Raw genomic sequence first — 11638 nt, forward strand, 5'->3', positions numbered from 1 at the left:
TAACTACATTTTGCTTTAAGCTAGCATAGAAAAATTGAAAATGCTTTGACCTATTGTTTTTGACCAAAATCAAATGTTCCTGTATGGTCCATAACCTGACCACTCCATATGTCACAAGAAAAACAGAAATGTTCCATTTTTGTTTTTTGTGATATTTTACTTCACATGACTTGAAGCGCAGAAAAGATTAGGATAAACAGACTTTATGCAACATAATATCCAAGTACAGAACATTTTATAAGACAAAAGGAACAAAGACTCACACTGAAAACCTGCTGGTGCCAAATAATCATTTATTTTGCTGTTGTTGACTTGTCCCTGCCTAAATGACAGGGGCTTAGCCACAGGAAACAATATTCCAACAAATGCTTGTGAAACCCTGTATAATTCCTGTCACATCAAAAGCCTGTGTGAAATTGTGTGCTTTTGGCTTCAGTGCTCTTTTTTTCTCACACATACAGAAACAATAGATGAGAAAGTATTTATGCTTATCAAGAAAGAAGGCTACTTTGCTTTCCAAACACATCAATGAATCTTAAACTGCAGGTCTGAAGTTTGGGTGAATTTCAGGGCTGATGTCAAATATTGTGCTCAAGAGCTTTTTCATCATGCTCTCCATGTTCTTGTGGTAGCTGCTTGTGAGGTTTCGGATGGCTTCTGTTGTTTGCTCTTCTATTTTGGCAGAGAGGTTACCTTGGGAGCCCATTACCTGAAAAGCAGAAGACCTCTGAGCAAAATGAGAGGTTACATATAACCATGTTTATTGTACTTTTCTTCATCATGTAGCACAAGCATAACACAAACACATCATAGTGCTTCTGAACCGTGAGGGTTTGATCTGGGTTCAACTGGAGGCATAAAAACAGGATTAAAGGCAATTCTCATATGCTCATTAGCAATGGGAATCTGGGAATCTCCCTATGTAATGAAAGTTTCCCAGCTCACTGTGGAAAAAACATTGTATATGTTTTGTCTTTTATATGGCTCATTTTAATTTGGTTTCTATTTTAATGACTAGGCAGCTAAGTTCTATCACTGTGTGCCTTCGTTTGGCCTCACTGAGAGTGCCTGTGAGTGCAGCTAAGGACCAAACATGGAAAAGCCTTCCTGAAAATGCATAATTACAGTTTCAGAGTACTTGAAATGTCTTCAGCAGTTAGTGATGTATAACCCTCAACAGGCCTCAGACAAGGTCTTTTAATGTTACATTTTCTTATCTGGCGAAATACCAGACAGCTTCTGGCACAGTTAATATCAGGACATTCGCTTAGAATTTAATTGACTCTGGACTCACTGAACATTTTAGCAAGGTTATGTTACAAACAGATGCACACGTTCCAAATCTGTGACTTTGCTCCCTCCTCCCCTACTGCCCCAACATCCCTTGAATTCTTCCCTTATGGAAAAGTCCTTCAGATACTAGCAGAGAAACTGATTTCCAGCTAAAGAATTCCATGTGGAGAGAAGAAGACATTTCTGCATGCTGGCAGAGTAAGAAAGGAATAACTAACACATTGTTCTTGTTTCTGCCACGGTTCTCTGGGGTGGACTAGCAGGTGGAGCTAACCTGTGGTATATTAGTGGGGTACCTAGAGCATGACCAGAAACAAAGGAGGGGTCATTGACTCTATTTCCCATGTGGTTTCAGCCCAACTTAGCCCTTAAAAGAAAGAAAAGCATCTTTTGCATAGGCCACCTTCCCTTTTCCATTTATCAGTACCTGGCAACATAGTAAGACATTTGTCCATAATCCACACGTAAACCATTTTTCAGTTTGGAAGAAATGTAGGTTGTAGACATAATAATAAGTATTGGGAAAGGATTATAGTTTTCTATAATATCTATTTTTAGCTGAAATTTTATTATATCTTTTAGACAAATTGCAAGGGTTGCATGCGGGAAAGGTTGTACAGCTTAGACCAGATTTATGGAACTGAATTTTTCCACTGGGGAAAGTAACTTTCTAGAGATCCCAGATGGTTGCATGTTATCCAGCGACTAAATACTTTTGAAAAGTCTCAAGAAAAGTATTATAATTTTAAGAGGAGCCTCTGCAGACCCGCTTTCTTGGCTCATGCTAATGTTGTCATTTGAGATAGTAAACTCTTACACTTCCATGTGTTTTCCCTCTCTTCTTCAGCTTCTGAGTTTGAGGACATTTTTCTTGCAGAATGCAGGCAATGCTCTGCTTGGTTTATGATTTTTGCTGACCTTGAAGGTTTTTCCCTTATTTTTCCCATACATGCTTTATGCTAGTGTAATTTCAAAGCTGCTAAAATATTACATTGGCTCTGAAGCCACAAGAAAATTCAGAACTAGGCTGCACATCTCTAGAGTTAGGTGACCTCAATGAGTGAAAAAACAAAACTGGTTTGAGATTCAGGCAAAAAATTTTGCATGTTTTGAAAAGAGATTTTGCGTATTGTCATTCTAACCTCAATATTTATTTTTCTGTTGTTGTTCTTAATTATGGATGGATATGAAGCCTCTCATAGTATAAGAAAATTTCCTCCTCTTTGGATGCAAGTGACGCAAAGTATGAGGAAGGATGGCATTAGAGGAGACTGTGACAGAGAATTAAAAATCCTTGTGTCCAAATACCCAAGAAAGTAAACTGAACCAGGCATCAGAGCTCCCCCTACACTGCCTTGCTGGAGCTCCTGGCTGCCTCCAGACACAGGTTAATAATGATGGCATTTGTCTGGGAAGGTAAATGTTCGACATAATGGGGTCAGGGAACGTGGAGGAGGACTGCAAGTATCTTGTACAACATGCTGTCATTTGAGGAGCAATATGTGCTCTGTCCTGCTCATGTGAAACCTTCCGTCGACAAATAGTGGCCTTTCCCTGCAGCTTTAATTTGGTTGTGGTGAAAAAAATGGAGTTCACAAAAAAGCAGCATCTTTACTCTTCTGCTATCAGGACCTAGAACAAGAACTCTGGCTTGACTGAAAAGGTGAACAAATGTTAGAGGTATTTATACTTTATTTTGGTGTCAGTAAACAACAGAAACTGTACCCTTAAGACATTTTTATCTGGCCTGCCTGTGTGACAGTGTGTCTGGGGGTTGGCAGGTTATGATACCAATACTTTGTGTGTATAGATGTTCCTAAGGGTTGTGATCCCTGCCAGAAAATGTTTTATGTAAAGTGTGACTGAAATGACAGGTTGGTAAAACAGATTTTGTTTGACCTCTTTGGCTTTTTTTTTGCTTTTTTTGCCTGCTTTTGCACAAAACTTTCCTTGTCATTGCATGATACAACCTGGGAAGAAAAAAAAAAGACCAAGAATGTAGGAGGAAGGTCACCTGGTGAAAAGAGAATGGTTTGTGAATTTCATGGAAATACTAGAGAAAAATTCAAGATGCCATAAAAGTATAAAATGGGTTTATTCAGATAGGAAAATATTGAGTCAGACCACTTTGACTATAGAAACAGTGAAAACCTCTGAAGTTTTGGTGACTTCAGTTGACAAGGGATGTAGTCTTATATGTAATGAAAAGAGACAGCTGAAGTGGAACAGAAATGGAAAGAAACATTTTAAACTTTTGTTTTTACTGACACATCCATGTTACTGAATCCTCCAGTTTCTGAACAGGAACTACGTCTGTCTGTGGTTATAGAAAAAGGACCCAAAAGTATTTTTCCTTAAGGGACATACATCTTCAAAGCATAAACATGAACCAAATATGCAATCTGGACCATTTTAGTGGTGAATGTCCACAATTTCTTCTACAAATGCATTCAAAGCCTGTGAAAAAGTCCAAATGAAGCATACAGACACTGCAGATGACGCATCTGCGTTTAATCAGTATGACCACACTGGTTTGCATGAGTCTCCAGGTAATACTCTTGGAAGAAATTTGGTTTACCATTGAGAAGTTTGGTAAGACAAAAGAACACACACAGGTTTCTTACTTACATTTGTTTCCTTGTTTCTAAATTCCTTCTCCCTCTGTAGTCTGTAGTGGTCTATCTCAGCTGTGGCTTCTTCCTTGGCCTGCTTCAGCCTTTTACCCTTTCCTAGAGGGGCAAGAAAGAGGCCTTTATTTCATACCTTCCCTGTATCCCCAAAGATGAATCTCTCTAAATCAGAGATACTTTAGCTGCCATAGTAGAACACTGACTTTGCTGAAAGTCTTGTCCATTGGATTTATTTGCACAAGAATGGTCAAAAGCGACAAAGTGATTTATTCAGAATATCTTTTGACTGCAAGCAAGGGGTCATGCAAGTACCCCTCTTCTGAAACTAACTTCCTGTGCAGAAGCACACCTCAAGTGAAGAGCTTCTTGATTTAGTGACAACAGAAGTCTTTCTGCGAGTAGACATCTTCCTGCAACACAAATGCTTTTTTTCTAATCACAGCTTGGTGTTTAAATAAATATCTATCTTTTCTTCATCAGCAATAGTAGCAGCCAGATAACAGATTTTAGTTGTCACGGATGGGAAAAGACGTTATTCTGTAAGATTTCCTGTATTGATTGGTTGCCAGAATCCCTTCATCCCACACCAACTGGATTCTGCTTAGAGCTGGCAGATATCCAAAACAATGCAAGATGTCTTAACCACTACCAAACTGAGTTGCAACTTTCAAGCTTTGTCCTTTCTTCCCCCACTCTTTTCTACTAACCTTTGTTAAAAGCAGAGGTGGATGACTAAGAGAAGGAGGTCAATTCTTTGCCAATGCACAGAAACCATGAAAGGGATTCAACGTTTTTTTGCTTTTCATTTTAAACAAGAAGGAGATCTGTAAAGTGACATTTCAGGGTGTGGTGGAAACTAGAGCCTTCCTCCTCTCCAGGCTTGCTTGCATACCTAATTCTGTTTGCTGTGAATAGTTTGTTTTAGGTAAAACACTATGGGCTTGTCAAATCAAGAGCGTGTAAGTCACTGCAGGACTGGACATAAGATCCTTCCTGGATCTAGCAGGGTTGTCATGTAAAGAACAAGAGTAAATGGTTTGATGGAAATGTGATGTTTAAGGTTCTACATGAAGGAGCTGGCAAGCTTGTCATAAAACCCCTGTGGGCTTCTCTGTCATTTATCAAGTCAGTAAAGTTGCATGGAACTCCTCAGGTCCTCAGGATTCTGCTGCACTACCTTGTGAGGAAACAGTAATTTTCTAAGTGTACACCTCTTGCATGGAATGTTGGTATGCTATACTTGATTCCTGGGCTGGTGCTGATTTTTGGGGTCTCTTTCTGCTGTACAGCTAGAATTTTAGGAGTGGGAGGAATACGGTTGGTCCCTTTTCTTAACAAGAGAAATATCTTCAGTGGCTGAAAAATTGCTTAGTTGCTTAAATTAGGATATCACAAGAATGTGAGAGTGGCAGCCTAGGCAGCTGTAAGAGCCATCTTGATCTCTTGTGGCACACTGATTTATTTACTTAAGATAACAACCTATTTAACACCACTGAGCAATACAAACTTTTTTTTTAGGCTCTTAATTCAAGCACACAAGACAGAAGATACCTTTTCTTCTTTCCTGAAATCCTACAAAACATTCTCTGTCTAGACTAGGAAGACGAACATAAATATTTCTCATTTTCTTTCTGCAAGCTGTTACACTGGTTTGGTTACATCTGAGCTGGGCTTCTCAAGCCTTATCAGGAGTGTCATATAGCAACTTGCTCCCACTGAGCATGGCATAATGAGGAAGCTGAAGCTTGGGAGGAAGACTGTTTTAATACATCTGAGAATCAGCAAAAGCCTGGGTAAAATACCTGATTCAGCAGGAAATTACTTCTCCAGCTGAGTGCTCCTTCCAAAATAATTATCTGCAGATGGGTGAGTAGAAGCAGAGAGATGCACAACATGGGAATTACTTTTTAAATCTTGATTCCTGGACTGTTGGCTTACTGTGGAACCTTGGGGGTGGCATGTACACAGGCTTTCTACAGGAAGGAGCAGCCTACTGAGGAACCACATAGCTTTATTGACTCCCAGTCCATCAGTGCAGGGCTCTCACGTGAGGGACATTATATTTCTCAGAGTCCTTCTCCCTTGAGCCACTGTGCTTATGTATGAAGGGGAGACAGGCTGTTTTAAACCTAGTGGGTACTTTTCCAGAGTTTGTATTTGTTTGAAAAAGGCTGATTTCCCCCAGCTTCTGCCACTCACTGTATGAAGTGTTGGGACCAGGATGAGCAAACTGACAGATCTGTGTAAGAGCCTGACATAAGTCTGGACAACAAAATTTGGAACCAGGTTCAAGTCTGTATTTTGAAATTTCCCTTATTCTCCTCTCCAAATCTGGAGCTGATCAGCCTTTTGTAGAGTTTCCACTTTGTAGGAGTGGAGCTGAGGGGTGATTCTCTGGAGCTGGCAGTCAGGGGGAGTGACTACGATGAAGCTTTGCCAATTTCACCAGCTGAGGAACTGGATCTCTATAGCAAATTAAATTATTTCAAAATCAGTGGGATTTTAATTTCAAATTCCATCTGGGGGGCCATCTGTAGTAAATATGTTGCATATTTGGCCACCAGATAGATAAATATATCCATTTAAAATGCAGAAAATGGAAAGAGATTAACTATAAAACAACAGTTCAGTTGCCTCTGACAATGTAGACAGTGAGCCAAAGAGTGTATATATACACACATACGTGTCAGCTCTTGACAGTGCTCTGGTGTAAGCACAATACATAGGGTGTCACTGGAGGGTGGCAGCCATTTCATTTTTCCATGATGCCTTTAGGATTGGCACAGCAGGAACCTGCTGCTTCCTATTTAATTAAGTGGAAAAGCTGTGAGTAAATTACTGCTAGTCCAACAACGTTGTGGACAGAATCGGCAACTGCCAACATATGTGATGGTGCATATGCTGCACCTGATTAAGTTAAGCAGAAACTAGAGCTTAACCTGCTGTTCCACTAGGGACAAACCAAAATTAATTAATCAGTCTGTTGTTAACCACTTGTCTGCTACCGTAGCTGTGCAATACAGGACCGCCTTTTCAAAGCCTTACTGATCTGCTGGGCTGGTTCTCTGCAGAGCACAGCCGAGCTGAAATCAACCCTTACACACTGGAGGGGATGGTGGAGCACTGAAATTTGGCCAAAATCATGCAAAAAGAGGGAAAGAAGTGCTGGAGGATGGGCAAACTAGCCTGGCCCTATGACATTTCCTCAGGATCACAGAGGTGAGGTACAGAAAACCCCAAATTTGAAGAGATTTTTTGCCACAAAGGTCATGCTGTGGGAGCCAGGATTGCTGGCCCTCTGTCCCTCCTTCCATCCTTGAAGATGGGGAGCAGCAAAGCAGCTGTGCTATGCCTGGTTTCCTTGTCCACAGCCTATAAATTTTTAGGCATTGTGTTAAATTGGCCAAATTTAAAAAAACTTACTGTGACCAGTCAGCACTGTACAGGATTTTCTTGCCTAACATGGCAAGGTGTTATTAGCATAGAGAAAGGCTGTATTCTTCTTTCTAGGTATTTCTATGATGTTCCTTAAACACTTTGCTCTGGTTAGATCCACAAGAACTGGTGTCTTTTAGGTTGCTGGAGTTTTTTAGATCTTGTAAGAAAGACAGTAGGAGGCAAAAATGTTGCATTCTAATTTGTTCAAACACTAAGTTATCTTACTTTCCAAAAACTGCAATGCTAAAATTGGAGTTTTGTTTTCAAACATACCATCTAGGCTCCTAGCTGAATTTCTGCATAGAAATCAAGTCCTTTGAAGAAGCTGCCCAAAATTACTCATATTTTCTTAAAATAGAACCATTTCAGTTGTCTTTGGTAAATTGTCTGGAAAATGGGATTTGGGGATGTGCATTGTGACAAAACGATTTTGTACTTTTAATAAAATAGAGGCAGCTGAACATTATGTATAGCTTTCTCAGTAGATAAAATATGTCTTGGATATTGTCCAAGAGAGCGCCATGGATATAATTCTGTTTACAATATCTTATTTTGATTAACATTTGGTTTTAATCTGTTTTTTTATAATCTTTCATCTGAGTTTTCTTTTTATTAGGCATGAGAAATTCAAGGGAATATATAAAAATCTATAGGAGAACAAGTTTTGCTAAGCCCAGTGTTCATGACACATTGTTTCCCTTGTTTTACCCAAAAGGATTTTCAGGAATTGATGTCTTGGCGCTGACAATGCTCAGTTATTTCTGGGATCTAAATTGTGCTTAAAGTAAAAATTATAGATAAAGCAGCACCATGTTCAAATTGTCAAAGGATTGCAGACTGGTTTGGCTTGTGTTTAATCAATCTAATAATTTCAGCCTTGCACATGTTCATTTAATTGATTATTTAAATATTAACAATTTTTCAGGTATAAATGACATCAGCTAATGATATCATGCCAGAAAAAGGGTATTGAGCAAGAAGTAAGAAAAAACATGTACAGAGGATCTTTAACATAATATTTTTGTTTTGTTTTGTGTGTATCAATATAATTTTATTCACTGATTTTTTTCAGTTACTTCAAGTGGCTTTTACATTACTAACAACTGCACATATGTCAGCAAAAGCTAGGCCCATTAACTGTTTATATACAATATTATGTGTGTTCACACTACATTTTGATTGGTTATGTGAGTATCAACTGTAAACATCAGGGTAGTTTTGCCAGTCCCATTTCCTTGCAAATGCCTTTTCCTGGTGTGTCCCAGGAAGAAGCTGCCAGCTGCTGTCCCAGTGCCAGCACAGCAGCCAGACCCATGGTGCAGTGGTGTTGTGCAATGCCTGCTTGGGGTGACAGACGAGGTCACAGGGCTGGGAGGGCTCAGTGCTTTCCCTGGCAGCCCAGAGCTGCAGAGCAGGCCCTGAGCAGCAGCTGCTGATCCCAGCTGGAGCCAGGTGGATCTGAGCTGCCCATGCTGGGGTGAAGCAGCACCTCCCTCCTTGCTCCACCCAGCTGAGTGTGCACAGGTCAGCCAACTGCACTGCACAGATCTGTTGCATTTCATGTATTGCTTTTCAGCTTCGCTTTTATGCTCAGAGACAAACTCTGCAATCCTTTGTTTTGATCTAACTGCAGAATCAATGTGGGGAAGACACTGCTGAAGTAACTCCAACTTAGAATAGCCAGACTTATCTCTAAAATAATCCCTTTTGCCCTTGTCCCACAGTATTTAACTTATGCTGGCTTAGTTATCTAAGGTGGTGTAGTGACAGTGGTATGAAAATAGTTTAATCAGGGACAACACGGGCAGTTTGTTTTGTAGCTTCACTGCAAGCTTCTTTCAATGTTGAATATAATGGTTGTCCAGGTATATTTATGCTGATTACCTACAGATTACCTTTAACGCTTGGTTTAGAACAAAATCCAGGGTGGATTTATTTAAACTGTTTGCCCTTGATCAACAAATTTTGTAAATTCTTGAGGTTTTTCATGGAATCACACTGAAGTGCTGAGGCTGGAAGGAGTCCATAGGACACACTTCCTGATGGAAGCAAGGGCAGCTTGATTGGGGCCATATCCAGTGGGTTTTGAATGTCTCTGAGATTGGAGATTCCCCAGCCTCTGGGCAGTCTGTTGCTCCTTCACAGTCACTGGGTTGTTTTGTTATGTTTAAATTTGTGTATTGAAACTTTAATTTTCCTTAATAATTTTTATAAATGCAAAAAATTATGATCTTAAAAGTAATAGAAAAGAAAGCCATAGTGATGATATATTTTACTCTGAATAATTTTACTGATAGCAAAATTCTTAATAGCTGTTTTTCTGTAGCTGGTTAATAACTCCTACTGGTGTGTTAGTGTTGAGGTAAACACTGGTAGTGGTTTAATTCAAGTTTCTGACTCAGAAGGGTGTGAAGATATTTTATCTGTAAGAAATCCTGTTTTTATCACAAGCACTCCAAGTGAGGCTGAGGTGGTGACAAGGGAATGTGTCTTTTGCAGAGTAGAGTAAATGCATCCATAACTGTGTCTGGATTCTGCAAGACATTCATCTTTGGTCATCAATTTTATGTTATAATTTCTCTTTTCATTTTTGGAGTTTCTTAATTTATGGATTTGCTTTTTAAATGACTGTTGTAGAAAAAGCTAAAGTGACTCTTCTGGTTTAAAAACAAACACAAATCAAATTAAAGCCACAAAAAACCCCCTCCAAACCCAAAAGTAATCCACTTCAAGCTAAGACCTGATTCTGTAGTCTGTGTTCAGGCCAAACTCCTTCCACTGAGGCTGTGGCTTTCCAGGTAGTGTTCCCTCTTGATTTGAGGGGCAGTGTTTCCTTTGCCCTACATGAGAAGGGAAAAACCATCCCTCCCAGAGCTCCTAGTTTGGCTGTGGAAGAGGTCAAAACACTACTTAACTATCCCTTGCCTTCAGGTTTCTGCCTGAGAGTTCTGTTTTATGAAGGTGGGAGGATTTGCTTTAATCTCTACTGTCTGCAAGGCACAGGCAGTGCCTGGGTGCTTAGTGAGGGGACTTGCCTTTCTATTTATTTTTGTGTGCTGCTGTTCAAATTGATACATCACACTAAAGATTAATGAGCATACAACAATGCTGATTCACATGCAGAAGGGATAGGGAAACTACACAAATTATTCTGTTTAGCTTCCATTTCTCCACGGAAAACAATATTCCTTTAATTGTGCTCTTGCTCCACATGACATCAGTGACATCCATTTTCTTTGTATTCTGCTGCTGGTTTCTGAAGCAAGATCACTCCAGAAAACAGCATTAATATTCCAGTGCTAGTGCAGGTCAATGACTCATGTGGTTGTACCTGCACTCAGGAGAATAATTGCTTGTACCATGTAATAAAACTTCTGTGAATGATCTATTACAGTACTGAGAGTGCTCACGGTTTTACTGTGACTTTGATTACTATCAGGGTGTTGAAGTCTCCCCTTAGTTTTCATATAATTTTTTGAAGCCCAGCTTCAATTAGGAGACAAGTTACTGGATTTTGCAAGTAAGGAGGAAGACGAAAAACTCCTAGCAAAACCTATTAAGAAAAGTAAAGAGTTTGGAGTCTAGTCCTCCAGAGCTGGCAGCCAAAGGCATGTAAGATTTTAATTTAAATAGCAAGGCAGTAATGGCATTAACAACACTGAGATAAAGGAAAAACAAATGCAGCTGACAGGATGAATATAACAAAGAAAACATTTTTTAATGTTTTAAGGCACATGTACACGTAGACACAAGCACAGGGGATTTTAAGCAAACTCTGAATATTCAGGCTTGAGTAAGTGCCTGGCTGTAGTCAAGGCACAGCACTAGTGCATGTATACAGATGAAATAATCTTTTTCTGTGAGCTACTGTTATTCTGAAGGGCTTGCACTTGAGAAGTACAGTAAAACCAGGCCAACTACTTACTTTTTTTGGCTTCCTCCAGTTTGTCCTTGGCACGTTTTTCTGCCTGCAAAAGCTGCTGGATTCCCTGAGACTGGCTGGTCATGCTGCTTGCTGGGGCTGGTGAACTTCCGTGGAGACTGGAGCTCAGAGGGAGTTTTATACAGCTGCCAGGCTCTTCCTTGTGTTTTTTGTTCTGTGTGTTATTGCAACAAGCTTCCAGATTGTACCAACCCAGCTGGCTGTGCCTGGATTGCTGCTGGGCACACAGGCCTGGGAGTGCAGTCAGAAAAACACAGCAGTGAGGCTGAAGGGAATGTCCTCCTCTCCTCAGGGTCACAGAGAACTTGAAGTCTCTGATTAACACATTGGGGCA

The 11638-nt window shown here is 40.0% G+C and overlaps 1 protein-coding gene across 1 annotated transcript; it reads right to left on the reverse strand.

The window, feature by feature from the left end:
• Nucleotides 1-268: 268 nt before the first annotated feature.
• ATP6V1G3 (ATPase H+ transporting V1 subunit G3) lies at nt 269-11437 on the reverse strand. The gene is made up of 3 exons (XM_058808907.1): nt 11287-11437; nt 3922-4022; nt 269-709 (listed from the first exon to the last, which is right to left on the reverse strand). Exons 1-3 carry the CDS (start codon nt 11366-11368, stop codon nt 536-538), a joined length of 357 nt encoding a protein of 118 aa, XP_058664890.1. The 5' UTR covers nt 11369-11437; the 3' UTR covers nt 269-535.
• Between the last annotated feature and the right edge of the window lie 201 nt (nt 11438-11638).

The sequence above is a fragment of the Ammospiza caudacuta genome, chromosome 7 (assembly GCF_027887145.1).
Source record: "Ammospiza caudacuta isolate bAmmCau1 chromosome 7, bAmmCau1.pri, whole genome shotgun sequence".
Lineage (NCBI taxonomy): Eukaryota > Metazoa > Chordata > Aves > Passeriformes > Passerellidae > Ammospiza > Ammospiza caudacuta.

What these genes read in the sequence shown, in the direction of transcription:
- ATP6V1G3 (XM_058808907.1), bottom strand. Translation starts at nt 11,368, where the DNA reads ATGACCAGCCAGTCTCAGGGAATCCAGCAGCTTTTGCAGGCAGAAAAA. An exon ending in ACTGGAGGAAGCCAAAAAAA is followed by an intron (nt 4,023 to 11,286) that starts GTAAGTAGTTGG and finishes TTGCCCCTCTAG; the next exon opens with GAAAGGGTAAAAGGCTGAAG. An exon ending in TTAGAAACAAGGAAACAAAT is followed by an intron (nt 710 to 3,921) that starts GTAAGTAAGAAA and finishes TCTGCTTTTCAG; the next exon opens with GTAATGGGCTCCCAAGGTAA.